Here is a 15,175-nt window from a genome sequence, read left to right on the forward strand (position 1 = left end):
CAGCAGCACAAGCCCACCCACACGAGTTCAGCCTACCTGGTATTCCGATGCAGAACTCCAGCCATTCAGCTTCCTTGGAGGCTGCTGCGATTCCTGCACTTTCCGGACTGGCCGGGACAAGCCCACTGATTCGCTCCAATTCTTTCCTTCCTCCAAGGTGTGCTTGGCATCTGCACTGTCTGCAGAGCTCAGGGACAACTGTCGCTGCCTCCTGGGATCCCAGCTGTTCCTGCCACAGAAACAGCTTCGCTATTGCATTTGCTACGTGCCTCAGAAAGCACTTGCAGCCTTATCAAGTGGAAAAGGCAACTGAACACAACAGAAAGATTGAAAAAAACACCAGAACAAGAGATGTGCTTCTCCTAAGGTGCACAAGGATCAACTCCACCATTGTGCAGCAGGATAAAGGTGAGACATGGGCAGGGGACGCGGAAAAAAGCCTGGAAAACTGGAATTCAACTTAAAGACCTACACATATCTTTGAAGCCCAATCAAACAATGGCCAGTGGAATCAACAGTGTTACAGCAAGAAATCAGAGGGTTCGAGACACCACATTTTTAGAACAAGTTTTTAAAGATCCTGGTATTGTTCCCTTTTACTGAAAAAACTGTAGGTGCAAATACAGCCACTTCTTACCACTTCTGTCGTCCATCTTTAAGAGTTTCTTCTTCTTCTTCATCTTCACTAAATTTTAGTTTCTCAGAGTAATCCACTTCATCATGAATGCCTATGAAGGCAGGAATGGAGAAGCGATATGTGAGAGGAAAGAAACAGGTCCCTTTTCCTGACAAAGCTTATGCCCTCTTTGTCACTAAACTCCAGAACACACAGGTTTGGCATAAACTACTCACAAAGCCAAATGTCCACCACAGGTATGGGGAATCATAGAATGGGTTGGGTTGGAAGGGACCTTTAATGTCACCTAGCCCAACCTCCCTCAATGAGCAGGGACACCTTCAACTAGATCAGGCAAGAAATTATGTGAGCAGTGTGGACACACACTGCTGAATGGCTATGCTGTTCCCAGAGGAGCAGCAGCAAACAGTCTGGGAATGGGGGCTGCAAATGAGGAGACAAACATCAAACCAGACTGTGTGCAGTTGGATAATGAACTGAAAAGGCAGGACTAATTCTTCCTCCTAGCAGCCATAATGGTAAACCTCCTGCTGTTTGGTGTTTTCAGATTTTTAGGAGTCTTCAGATCCGATTCCTTGAGCACATTGTGATGGAAGGATCAGAAGGATCCATTGTGTCATCATTTACACCAGCAGCAATTGCACAACTACACAGACAACTCTTTGCTTCCCACTCCTTTATTCCGTGGCAGCAAAACAGAGCCACAGGAGTATCCTGGCTACTTTATGTTGCCTGAAGTTTGAGAATGGAGGCACTTTACCTGCCCATCCATCATCTGCATCATTGTCCAGTTCATCCAGCCCCTTCAGGTTCTCTGCATTGATAATGGTGGGCCGGGGCACTCGCTCTATTTGCTGCCGAACCGGACGTGTTGGGCGAGACAGGCTGAGCCTGTTCTCTTTTCTACAGCAAAACACAGAGAAATGGTTAGAAACAGCAAACAGTAAAGCAAAGAACACAGAGCTGACTTTATGAGTCAGTCCTTTTCTACCACACACTTATAATACAACGCATCCAAGTTTCTCTCCCTGAGCAGTAAAGCTTCTTTGCCTTCACTACCTGGTACCCACTGCCTAAGGCTTACAGATCAGAGCTGCAACCCCTCCAATCCAGGATCACACACTTCAGACACACAGTGGTTACAGCCTCACAACATTTCACCTGCTGCTGTAGCTGGAGCAAAGCACTGCTGCTTTGGTTTCCCCCGTGGCTGCCTGCAGCTTCACACACACAACTGCATCCTTGGCCCAAAATCTTGCCTAGTTTAAGGCTCATGTCACACCCTGAACCTGCCTCTCAAGTTGGACAGTGATGGCAGCCTTACCCATCCTGGTCATTCATCTGGAATTGTCTGAAAGGTACCCGGGGCTCAAGGCGAAGCTGAGGAACAGGGAAAGACCCTCGGTCCAGCGGTGCAGGGGGCTCGGATGGCTGTTGTGGACACATCTGGAACGAGGCAAAGCAAAATAGTCTGGTTTTATTCCTTGCCATGGGAAGGTTCACCCAGATTAGGTTACAACAGGTGCACGGTGGCTGCACCCGCACAAAGGGAAACCAAACATTTCATGTCTGGCTGCCCAACACGCCACGTGCTGATGGTTCCCTCCCCAGCTCTAGAGGGAAAGGGAAACTTTTCCTTGGGCTGAGCAAGGCTGTGCTGCACTGTTCTAGGATGAAAGGGCAAATGCACAACCAGGGAAACTAAAAACAGGTCAAGAGAAGGATCCGTGAGCAACCAAGAGTCCAGAAAACACATCTCAGCCGACTTCAACCCCCACACACGTAAGAACCAAGGACATGACACAGCTGTGGAGAAAGGGTAACTCACAAAAGCAGGCAGCATGTCATGGTATGTAGGTGGCTGGTAGACGTTTCCCATGAACTGTGAGGCCCCTTTGCGGACGGGCTGAGCCGGGCGCAGAGACGGCTCCTTCGGGTCGCTGGCGCTCGCCGAGGAGGGGGCTCCGTCCCCGCTGCTGGAGGTCTTGCTGCCCAGCTCAGCAGGGGAGGCGGTCAGAGATGTAGCAGAGGTTATGTTCCTCCCACCGCCCTCCCTCCAACTGGTGACATCTGGAAGGGAGGTAACAATTATGTTAATATTTGTAAATGCAGACAGTCGCTCTGCCAGAAAGTCTCGAAATGTCAGGTGCTCTGGTCAAGCCCTAATTACACTAAGGTTGTAGAAAAAATATCAGGGACCAAGAAAAATCTCCAGTTTTGTTTATTCTTTCAAGAAATAAGCAGCATCAGCTGTTACTAAGGAATTGCTGCACCAGTGGTGTCCTTATTTGTCAATAAGCCTAAATTCCTACTAACTCTGCTCCCCATCTCCACAGTCCTTACTTACCCTGCAGAATCAATGCCAATTAGATGCACAAACACTCAAAGAGAAGCCACATCACACCACACACTCATTTCACTGTGGCTCCACCAGCCCAGGGGGAGGGGCCTGCTTTGCAACATCACACAGCAACTTTTATTAATTAATATAGTAGATGACAGTCCATTCCCAGCTGTCTGGACCACAGAACAAAAGCACCACATGCTGACCTGTGATCATCTGCTAGGCAGCCTGACACATGTAAGCTCATAAAAAGAGAAAAGGAAATGTAAAGATGGAATACTGCTGTGAACTGGCACGCCCTGCACAACACACAGTCTCTGGGGTTATGAGCTGGGATAAGGCAGAAGGACACAATCCTTCACTCACTCTGGGGGCGGAGGCTTGGTCCTGGCCCATACGACGGATCTAAGGCGCCCTTTTCTTTGCCACCCTTGTCCTGCTCGCCAGCTGCTTTCAGCGTCGGAAATTCCTCGGGAGAGAAGGATAACAGTCGGCTTGAGGCCCTTGAACCTGTCAGACAAATAAGTGTGGGACTCAGAGAAAATCCTTCCACTCTTTCAACTCCCTTACAAGATCAGCCTGGAAACGTGTTTCCTGAGAATCTGGGCCTCTGGCACATTTAAACCCAAGTTACTATTGTACCGGCACCTCAGCTCACATCCCAAACACTCTCAGACACTGTCACCAACACAACACATGTCCTCACCCAGCACTCCCACGCTCTTAACTTGGGATCTTCATTTCAATTCTCACATTCAACGAAGTCAGAGTGAACTTTCTCGGCTTCCAATTATTTTTGTAAAGTACAGAATTCAAACAGAGGCAGAGATATAAATTCTGCAAGATCGTTTATAGATCATACCCTGCTATCAAGCGTTTGACATTTCTATTCAGACTGTTTCTGCTCAGATCTCACTCTGCCAGGGAAGTCTATTGTTAAGATTTCTGCCAATATATTAGTGAAAGATCACAGAGAAGGGTGGATGTTACATGCCATCCCCACTCTCCTCCCTGCTGCAGCATTTTCAAGATGCAGATCAGTGGTCAGATCAGGCCAGGTTCATTTCTAGTCACTGTCAAATTGTCTTGCTGAGTCATCAGTCACCCCAGAATGATAGTTTTCTGTCAATTCTAAAGATCTGCCAGTGACTGGAACACAAAACAGAGCAGTTCTCCTAAACCTGTTAGCAAGATAACACTGAATAAAAGGAAATTGCAAGCATTATTGCACTATTAAACATTAAAAGAATTGCTTTTTTGAGAACTGTTTCTTAGTGTTACTTGGATAATGCTCCCTTTAAAAAGGGCATTTCAGAATTATCACATTAGAAGTATCAGCAGTGAGTACTGAAGACCTGACAAAAGAGTCTCATTTATCTTTCTCCTTCCTTGTCCTGAAGAGTCAAGAAGGATTGGTTTTAGTAACTTCCACTTTCTGGAATTCACACACTGCACAAGACCTCCCATGTGAGATTTCCAGGGAAAACACTGCAACTGCTGCTATTTTGGAGACATGAGAATACTCAAGAAGAACATTTGCCAAATACACCACGAAGTGGTTGAGAAGTGCTGCGAGTTCTGATTTCAAATGTGTTATTCCACTGAGCTAGAATGGCACAGGTAAGTGTCTTTCAAGAAACTCCCCCCAAAAAAGATTTTATAGCTGTAAGACTTAAAAAGAGCAAAAAGCAAGAGACTCTCCTCTTTGTCCATAATATTAGAAACTGCTGTATTAGCTTAGAAAGAAAAGCAACTATTCAATGCCACTGGTGAAGAGGTGTGAGCATGAGATGGTCTAAGAAGTCCTTTCAGCCACATTTCTGATGCTTTTGTGATTCAATTACCTTCTAATTAAGCTGCTCTTAGCCACATATGCAACTGTTTTCTTGGGTTGAGAACTCTATATTGGTAAGTGTGACCTAGAATGAGTTTTCAAAAAATCTTTAATAACACTGTTAAGATTATCAGATTTCAAAATGACTGGGCAGGAAAAGTACCAATTAAGCAAAGAAGACAGTCTTTGCACTGGTCACTAACCTCAGGCAAACACAAGTCTCTGCTTTAACATTTGGCCTTTGAGAAACATCCTCTCACTAAGGGCCTCATTTAATTAAGGGTAAACTCGTCCCTTCTGTTTCTGCAATCAGCAGCTCTCTCAGTTCTTTCACATCTCTCTGCAATTTCACTCGACAACGGAACAGTTCCAGGTCTGTTCACATTAAAACACTGGAACTGAGCTGCTATCCTCACTATGGTTTTAATGGCAGTACTCAGTGCAGCTGGAAACCACCTCCTGTGTGGAAATGGATGCATCTGAAGACAACTAAACTCCCAGTTCGTGTTAACACTGCTTCAGGATTCTCAGTCAAGCAGAAGCCATTAGTAGCACAGTTACTCAGGGAGAATCTCCCTTCTTTCACTCAGTTTTCCTCACCCTTATTATACACTGCTCTGGACTGACAGAAGATGCTGATGAGGGGGCAAATGTTTCCCTTCTTCTTCAAAACCTTCACCCAGTACTCCCTGCTGCATCCCAAGAGCAAGAATCACCCTGGTTCTGTGTGGCCCTGAGACACATTCTGTTCAAGCCATGTCTTGCACTGGCAGACCTGAGCAGATGCACCTGCATCCTTCCAGGCAACACATTACACAGACTGAAAAGAAAACTCGTAAGGTCTCTCTGCACTGTAACCAAGACATCTGTGTCCCATTCTGCACCAGTCTGACAGGGAGGGCAGGAAGAAATGGGAGTCCACTCCATCTCATGTCTAACTGAGAGAAGCAGGAACATACCCAGCTCCATTTCTGCTTATCATACTCACCACCTTCTTGTCCTGCTGGCTTTCCATTCAGCTGTGCCCATGACTTTGGTCCACCTGGCACTGAATTTGTACTCTGAAAACAAAACAAAGCAAACAAGAAACCCCAACACCCACAGATCAGCAAAGTTTCACGACTGTTTCTCATTTCCTGGCTGGTACCTCCTCTTTTTCAGACCTCCAGATCACCCACCAGATACCACTTGATACCCCAGGTCTCCCTCATCTTGTTGGGGCTAAAGTTAGCTGTTCCCCACTCCAGTGTACTACAGTGCTACAGCAAAAATCCTCTTCTCTGCCCTAATGTCTCCCCAGCTCATCTTCACCAACTCACACCATTTCTCTTGTTTACCTCACTCTAATCAGGTTTTCCCTTTGTTCTGCTGCATTTACCCAAATGTTCTCTCTCAATCTCCTAGGTTTGTTCCATGCTACACCTCAGCTTGAAGGCTACCCTACTTTCTCATGCATTAACCACTATTCCCTTCAAATCATAACCCCTGTTGTGATTTCTCTGAACCTCGAGGGCTGGGAAATTTTTTAAAACTCAAAGTGTGAAATCTACAGCATGAGGGACAGGTCCCTGCACTCTCTAGGGCAGCTTCTTACTTGCTAGTAGCTTTTTCAGGTCCTGACACTGGTGACTTCTCCCACATGACCTGATCTCTTTCTATCAAGTCTGGGAGCAAGCACTGGGTCTGTTGTCACCATGTGACACTTGAATTAGACCCAAAGTAACACAGTTTAGAAGTGCTAACCAGCTATCCTACAGTTTAATTGGTTTTTTCTAGACCTCAACTAGACTTTTTGCACACATTTGAAAGACACAGAAGTAACATACACAGAATTATACTCTTAAATGCAACACAGCACAGTAACTTTGGACTCTAGAGGGTCAATTCCATGAGAATTGATTATACAGGAGCTGTTCTTACTTGTGCAAGGCAACACAGGCAATTAAAGAAAACCCCTAGGCTGCCTGGGGACAGGGGAAGCAGGGTGGCAGTCAGAGACCAGCTGCACCTACCTCCTGACTGATTGACTGTGTCGGCTTCTGTAAATTGGAGACAGATTTCTGCAAACCCTGCTGCGGCAGCGACTCCTGCAGCTGTGCAGCCGTCGCACTGGAACTGAGCAGAGACAGCAGAGGTGAGATCACAGGGGAAAGAGAGCAACAAAACAACTCTGGCAATATGGCAGTTGCTAAAAGATCAAGCTAAAACATTGGCTCTACATTGGCATGGACAACAAAGAACTGATCACTAGGGTCCAACACACAGCACGGCAGCGCTGACAAAATTACCAGAGATTCACTCCACCAACCTCTTTTGGTCTGGCTGATCCTGCTTGTTTGCCCATCCTGTACCGTCCTTGGGTACTATAATGATGTTGGGGTCGTTTCCTTTGTTCTCAGACTTCAAGCTAGGCAAATTTGCAGGAGGTGGCATGCGCCGGGCAGCAGCAACTTTCCCAAGACTCTGTAAGCCATGTCTAGGAATAACTAGTGAGAAAGGAACAGCAGCAGGTTAGAGGGCTGTATCCTGCCAGATAAGTAATCTTAATTAGGATACTGTGGCTGGGTGCAGTCCCAACAGAACTGCTGCTGCTATGTCAACACACAGGTCGTTTCCCACAGGACCGTCTGTTGTAGCAGCTGGCAAACAGCTCCCACAGTGGGAGGGAAGGAGAAATAATTCTCCTCTAGAGAAGTGCTCACAGAGTCTTCTAGCTACCTGTGCAAATCCTCCTCTTTCATTTCACCAAGGAGAAGCAGCACCACCCCTTCAAAGCTTGGGGAAACAGCCACTCAACTCCAGCTCTTAGCAGACCAATTGGTAACCTAATCCAGGAGTCCCCAGGTCTAGATCTGCCAGTTCTACCCACCAGAGACCACATTTATTAAAAAGGTATTTTGGTTTTTGTTTTCTACTATCACACTAAATCCAGAGCCAGCCCAGGCAAGATTCATTTTTTTCACCCCACCATATACTTCTGGTCACATTTCTACTGCAAAACCAACTCAGGTGGCCTTCAGTCCTTGACTCTCCTCAGACAAGGTCTGACCAGCTTAAGGCACCTCAGTTAGCTCAACTGCCCTGTCCTGGCACAGCCTAAGGCCCTGGTAAGGTTTTCACTCAAGTTTGCCACCTGCCCACTCAGCAGCAAGGACACAGGCTAAACAAAAAGGCCAACAGCCCCCAGCTGTCCTGTGTCCTTCCTCCATGTCTCTACAATAAGAGCAACACAAAGTGCCATGGGCACTTTCCTTGAAGTTTTAATGAAACACAGGCTTAGACACCAGCCCAAACACTCTGCACCCCAGCTGTGACCCACTGGGCACCCTCCCCACAGGGCCAACAACCTGAACAGCTCTGCAACAACACCCTTGGGAACACACCGAAAGGAGCTTTCTGAGGGTGCTTCTTACCTGTAGTTCTGATAGCTTCTATTGACTTTCCTTTATACTTATCAAACAGGCTGAGAGTCGAGTACTTGCTTTTCCCATCCTTTCCCTTGGTTATTTGCCCCAAACGATCGGACATTGCGATGAAATGTCATCTAGTAAGGAAATTTCTCTGCGCCGCTCCCGATCTGCCTTTTAGTGAAAGAGAACCAGGAGAACACCATCAAACAGATTATTCAGCCACAGAGAAGTAAAAAGTAAAGCACACACGACAGCTAGAACTGCAGATATTCAGTGAGCACGCACACCAAGTTACAGGGTTTTAACTCCCTCCTCTTTAGTCACAAGAAGCTTGTGGGCTTTAAGATTCGCAAACTGAATTAGAAGAACTGCAGGAACACACTTCTCACAGTGTCATGCTTTCCTGCCACTCCAGCACTGAAAGAGGTGAGTTTCTTCAAGTATGAGAACACATGAGAGGTCAACACAGTCCTTGTTTTAAAGGAGTAAGTCTAACAATAAGCAGCAAAACACAAGGATTCCTAAACATAAATGACAGAAAAGCACCGTATCTTATACCACAGAATTTATCACTGGGTTTCCCACTGAAGCACTGGCAGACAGGTTTCTAATGTTTAGATTATGGTTCCACACCAGCCACAGCTAATGACTTATACCAGCAATTAATGCTTTGATACCATCAACTGAAGGCAACAGAATTCTTTCTTCAAATTTTCCCCGTTAGCTGGCCTTGAGAGTGAGTTATGTACCAGATTCAGACTCTTGAGCCTGTGGGTTCAGCCCTTCTACTATGATTCCTGAAAACACCAAAAAAATTACATTTCTCTGTTGCTGGCACCTTGAACACCACTTTTAGCTTTAAGTATCTTTTTCACAATGGATGTGGTTTGTTAATTTTTCACTCTGATCTTTGCTGGCACAACACGCTGTGATTAACACCCATCATGAGGGAGTCTCTTTACTTCCACATTTTGGCTCTTGGAGCCTGGGACAAAGCTGAAACATGCTGAAACATGGGCAGTGCACATCAACTTCTATGTCAGAAAAGACACTTTGCTTACTTTCAGTTGACCTTTCTTTCATTTTTTTTAAAGCATAATTCTGTTCTCAATTTTCTCAAATCTAGGAGCTTAATCTAACCTTTTCACACATAATTTAGATTTCCCGATTTCTTGTTGTAAAGTCTCCACTTCAAGCCTAAAACTGCTGGCAGTTTTATTACACCATCTGCTAGGTCCCATCTTAGGGTTTCAACTCTGTGTTGAAGTAACAAAATGTGATACATGTCCGACCTTCCCACCCCTCACACTTTCTGAAATTCATCAAGCTGAAAGCATTTTTCCAACATAGACAGAAATCACTCCTTCTGAAAGAAACTGTCTGACCAGAGGCTACAACTCCCACCAGCAAGGCCTTATCAAACATGATTTCCAGGTAAGAGGATTAGTGCACCACACATTATGTACAAACCAAAGCACAGACTGCAAACATGCTGGATACAGCCAGACTGGGAATGTAGTGCCAACTGCAACTGGTCAAGTAAAGGCCATCTAAAGGCTGCTACCAGGGGACAAGTGTCTGACCAATAAACCTGGCAACATATAGTGTTTGTTCTCATATTGCAGGATTTAAATCAGGCCTGTCAGGAGCAAGAATCCATGGACTCTGTGTGCTAAGGCAGCGTGGTCAGGGACAGAGGAAATCTTCTGTCACTCAGTAACAGCATCCATGGGATGCTCAGGAAAAACACCAGACTCCACAAGATGCCCCTCAGAGCATCTCTGCTGGACCACCACAGGGAGCTGCAGCATGAAGGCCCATGGAGGCAACAGGGCTGGCTGGAAGCCTTGAGGCACCTTTGCCTGCTGAGTAGCAAATGATCTTTGGCTTCAGTCTGGTTCCATCTTTGCTCAGATGGCCTCCATGTGCCAAAGAAAACAACAGCTCCTCCCTCACTTAGCCATTTACACTGTATTTTATTAGTAGGACAGACATAAAAGAGAAAAGGAGAGAAAACACACTGATTAGCACAAACTTGGCAGGAAAGCAGAAGTTGGACTGAGAACAATGAGCTGTTTGAACAGGCAGAACTGTGGGGAGGCCCAGAGCAGAGGGAATAGCAGAGGGTGCTGTGCTGGCAAGAGCACAGCCACCTGCTTTTACAGGTATATTGAGCCTTGCAGAGGGAGCCTGACTTGGGGTCTAAACAAACCACGTCAATCCTGTTACCAACCTCACAATAAAACCAAGAAAATCCAGGTTGAGGTTTAGAAAACTTAAACCAGATTAATATTAGCAGGTATTTAAAAAAACCCAACAACAACAAACCACCTACCATATCAGGTTCAGGAGTTATCTGGTTAACAGAAAATCCCCGAGTTCCTGAAAGTCAGTGTGCAAACAGCACACAGGGCCACGCAGCCAAAGAGAAACCCTGACAACAGTTATGTAACCAGGTCTCAGCTGCCTCTTGATTACATCTTATATCATTAAAAGGATGAGGGAGGAATAAACAACCACTTGAGAACAGAAGAGCTGGGGACATGTCGGGATAAAGCCCCTTGTCAAACTTTCTGGGACAGCCACAACTGCTGTCTGGATAAATGAGATTTACTTTGAACTCCTTCAATGCTTTGAAGCTGAATGTGAAACACAGCTTTGTCTGTGTGGTATGTGTGTGTGTGCTCCAAAGGGGGAAGCGAGTCCATGGAGAGGTGAAGCGATTTCCATACAGCACTGAGCCGGATCAGAGCCCAGGCAGGACCCTGTTGCCCATCCCTCCAGCCAGCTGCAGACCCAGGGGTGTATTGGCCAGTGGAATCACTTGGCACCCAGGTCACCCACAGCACTTCAGAGAGGCCACAGAGCCTCCCAAGGCTGGTGCAATGCTCGACTATCGACCATCTCCCCATGGCACAGTCACGCAGGGAATCCGGGTAGGGATCATACAGGCCTTCTAGTCTTGCAGAGCACAGCCATTTCTGATAAAAATCGAGTTCATTTACAACTGACCTGCCTGCCTGCATGCTCCTTATTAGGAGAGCATGGAACCACAAGGCACATGCCAATGCTGACAACCGAATACTGACAGCGCCGGCAGAGTCGCTGACCTGTGCTCAGGGTTCCCGAGCCCGAGAGCTGACCCTGAAGAAAGCAATATCCCATTACAGAGAAATCAAAAATAAATCAATCCCCAGCATTTCTGCAAGGTTTCTCTCTGGGTTTATAGAGCTCTTCTGGGGAAAGTTTGCTATCAGCTTTAGTATACAGCTTAGCTCTTCCCATTCGCAGGACTAGCAATGTCTACTGTTATATCAAGGGACAGCACCAGAGTGCAAAATACTGAATGGCTCAGAGGAATCATAAAATACTGCAGTATGACCAGTTCCATTAGAGACCCCAGGGTACAAATAACTGCACCAGAACCACTTCCTGGGCAGAGAGCTCCACTGTTCCCACGTCTTCATGTCCACTTTGTGTTACCCTGGATCTGATGTTTGGGTACTGACCCTGTCTAACTGCCTTTTGAAGGGGTATGTTCTAATCCAGAGAGTAACAATGACATTTTAAGAGATTTTAATGTCTTAAAGACATTAGATTAATAAGTATGTAAGTCTTGGAGCTACAGCAGGGATCTATCGAGCCTGTCCTGCAAAAGAAACCCTATGAAAACCTTGAGTTACTGGCACTGGTAACAACTGGAAACCCCCGAGTTGAAAACACGGCCAAAGGGAGAGATTCCTGACAAACAGGATTGTCTGCAAAGCTCTTTGTAAATCTATGTATGCAGGAGGCTGGGCTGCTGGTGTTTTATTCACAAGACTTCAATGGAGCTGGAGTACCTGGAAGTCAGCCAGCCTTAGCTGAGCAGGGCAAACAGACTTCTGAAAGGTAACACACACACTAGAAGGAATCACTTCAGTTGCTCGCACACCACTGAGCTCTATACTGAGCACAATCACTGGGGCAAAGGATCCAAGACTACTGCAGACCTTCAGTCCTTGCTCACTTCACAGTAGCAGTCACTAACACAAAACAAAGCACCAGGATGGAGATTAACAGTGAAAAGGTTTTTCTCCACAAGCAGGATGATTTTTGACCTGAAACTTTATACAAATTGTTCAGAAACTCACAGGTTGGAAAAGCTGAACAGTACTTTCAGAAGAGAGAAGTGTTTGGAGTTGATGTTAAACTGAAATACATGATACTAGTAACGTGAAACCTTTTAAAAAAAACAGTATAGTTTTACAGGAAGTTAGTGGTGTTCATTCTTCTTTAAATACACACAGTCAATTTTGCTGATACTTCCAGAGCTCAACATTTATCTGTCAACAGAGAAATACCACTACTTCTCCTGGAACCTGTCCCACCAAGAACCACCTATTTGTGAAACATTCACCACCTGCCTCAGCGATGAAAGACACCACTGGCTGCCCTCGGAAGGGCTTTGGTGAAACAGTGTGATCACCTGCCCAGGGGCTTGGTGTCAGATGCACTAATATCCTTCAGAAGACCCTGTCTGGGCCAGGCATGGATCATCAGCCTAGCAGGGAAGGGACCAGATGAACTCAGTTCCCAGGAGACATTGCTTAATAAGGAGGGGAGCAACAGGAGAATATCAGCATACAAGTACAAAGCCAACAGGATCAATCAGAAGAGCTGTGCAGCAGGCAGAGGCTGCAGCAAGAGTCTAAGCCACAAGAAACTGCTCACTGTCATTCTATTGAATTATTTCCAGAGGGAGCTGCCAAGATTTGCTGGTACACCTGAAAAAGGACCTGCCAAGATCTGGATGTAGCACCAAATGTGGTGTCAGAAAATGGCACCAAATCCTGCCAGATAGGGAGAAGCAAGTCAGGAGTCTGCAGTGCAGAGAAGAGATAAAACACCCCATCACCAAGCTCCTGATTCACAAGCTCAATAGATGTATTTGATGGCACCAGTTCCTTTAATCCTGCACAATTCCACCTTCTCTCTGCATTTCCCATGAACCCTGTCTCCTGTAAAAACAGGGAGTGGGAGAACAGGATCATATCTCCCATGATTTATTGCAGAGATATGTTGTTAGCCAAGCAGTACTGGAGGTTGGAGGTTGTCTGCCAGGCTTGCCTGCTGTCCAGCCCCATCATCAGACCTCTCTCTGTGCCAAGCTTCCTGGGATTTGAGGCACAGAGCAGGACCATGAAGAGGGGAGGTAGAGCCTTCTGGACAGTGGATCTGTTATTAACTCTGTGCTGTGGGGCTCTACAGGCAGAGATAAAACATGACAGGGGAGACAGAAAGGGCATGTCCTGTAACACAACCTCATTTTCTCAGTTCTGTCTTCACCAAGCTCACCTGCTGCCCTCTTCTAAATGGACCAACAGGTTGGGAATCACAACTACTGTCACTAAATCACTGCACAGCTCTAGAGAAAACAGATCTTTGCAATCCCAGATCCGGCCTGTAAAATACAGAAGCTTCACCTCTCTGCTGAACAGCTTTTCCAGTGCTGGGAAGGCAGGCAGAGAAAGGTAGCCAGAAAGGGTGGAATTGTAACTTACTGTAAAACAGATAAAGCAGATTGGGGTCTGGAGAATAGCTCAATTGTATTTACACAAAAACATTAACGAGTTCTGTGGTCCCTTCTGTGCTGGCTGGACAGACAATGCCACACCCTGGAAAGGAGCCCTGACCTCCAGTAATTGAGGATGCAGACAAAGAAATAGTTCATCCTGAGTATGCAAGACTATGGCACAGAGCAAAAAAAATCCCATCAGAAAGCTGGTCCACAGCCCACAGAAAGTACTTGTGAGATCCTGTGCTCATGAAACTCCCCCTCCTTTTCAAGTAACAGAAAACCAAAGGTGTGCAGTTAATCCTTCCCTTGAAAGGAGTGTCTCTCTACAACAGCCCTCCAGAGAAACAGAGCCAGTTTCCTACCCATCTGCCCCATCATGCTGTAAAGGAGGAACTGACCCACTCGCTCGTGCCAGCTTGTCAGGAAGGTATAACCTTATCTCCAACCCAAGAGGAAGTGCTGCAGGGCTTTCTTATCATCCCTCAGAATCAAGAGCTGAATGCTGCAGGGAAGCAGGAAGGTATCTCGTGGAACAACCTGCAGGCACCAGCTACCAACATTACACTCCCTGCCCTCTCATCCAGGCCGTGAAGAAGTCAAACAAGGCAGGACCCAGCACCATCAGGCTCTGACTTCCTGACCTCCTGGCAGGTACTTCTGCAACAAGACACAGTAGAAATAAAGGAGCCTATTTCTTTGCCTTTTCACATTTCAGAGGCAAAACCCGGGGAGGACAGTGCAACTCAGTTCAGCAAGAACCATCTGTGGCCTCAAAAGATCCATATCTCAACCCCTCTGCTACAAGAGGAAAGGGAAGCAACCTCATGATCTCTGTGAACTGCCTGCCCAACAAGGCTCATATTCAAGTGTAAATCTAAAGATTTGTACTTAAGTTGTACTTTAGTTCTGGTTCTTCCACAAGCAAAGCCCAGAGCTGAAAACACACTACCCACAGCCTCCAAAGTGATTCTGCCTTCCACTCTGCCCTGCTCCAGTTCCTCTGAGATGTGAATGTCCAGAGGGAACACACAGATACAACATCCTGCTCCCTCAATGCCAGAGCAAGGAAGCTGATCACAAGTGAGCAGTTTAAATCCAAATACTAAAGGAATACCTGGCATAATGCTCCATTGGCAAAACTTGTTCAGAAAGCTCCTGGCAACATTCAGCTGAACTGTAAGGTAAACTGGGCATTTAGGTATCTGAGCAACAGCAACAGACTGTGAGTAGCTGGTAGGGATCTCCTGATGGGTAGGTAACAGGGCTGGTACTATCAGTTCTATTTTACCTGGGTAACCAAGGCAGAGGAACAGTTTGCTTAACTAACACCACAGAGAGTAAGAAGTCTCAGAGCTCAGGTCCCTACCCCAGCCACCAAACCTCCATGCCA

The 15,175-nt window shown here is 46.3% G+C and overlaps 1 protein-coding gene across 5 annotated transcripts in view; it reads right to left on the bottom strand.

The window, feature by feature from the left end:
- PRRC2B (proline rich coiled-coil 2B) overlaps nt 1-8,428 on the bottom strand; it is a 31,743-nt gene extending 23,315 nt beyond the window's left edge. For 4 of the 5 annotated variants that reach the window (XM_018074227.2, XM_018074224.2, XM_018074226.2 and 1 more), the window contains exons 1-10: nt 8,229-8,427; nt 7,124-7,301; nt 6,828-6,930; nt 5,804-5,876; nt 3,348-3,491; nt 2,466-2,707; nt 1,962-2,083; nt 1,398-1,540; nt 638-728; nt 37-229 (exon numbers count right to left, since the gene is read on the bottom strand). In XM_018074227.2, coding sequence (XP_017929716.2) covers nt 37-229; nt 638-728; nt 1,398-1,540; nt 1,962-2,083; nt 2,466-2,707; nt 3,348-3,491; nt 5,804-5,876; nt 6,828-6,930; nt 7,124-7,301; nt 8,229-8,343 — 1,404 coding nt within the window. In that variant the 5' untranslated portion in view covers nt 8,344-8,427. Of the gene's footprint in view, nt 1-36; nt 230-637; nt 729-1,397; nt 1,541-1,961; nt 2,084-2,465; nt 2,708-3,347; nt 3,492-5,803; nt 5,877-6,827; nt 6,931-7,123; nt 7,302-8,228 lie in introns of all 5 variants that reach the window. The other variant, XM_018074225.2, reaches the window with a different exon arrangement.
- Between the last annotated feature and the right edge of the window lie 6,747 nt (nt 8,429-15,175).

Source organism: Manacus vitellinus, unplaced genomic scaffold (genome assembly GCF_001715985.3).
Source record: "Manacus vitellinus isolate BGI_N305 unplaced genomic scaffold, ASM171598v3 scaffold_27_pilon, whole genome shotgun sequence".
In the NCBI taxonomy this organism is placed as follows: domain Eukaryota; kingdom Metazoa; phylum Chordata; class Aves; order Passeriformes; family Pipridae; genus Manacus; species Manacus vitellinus.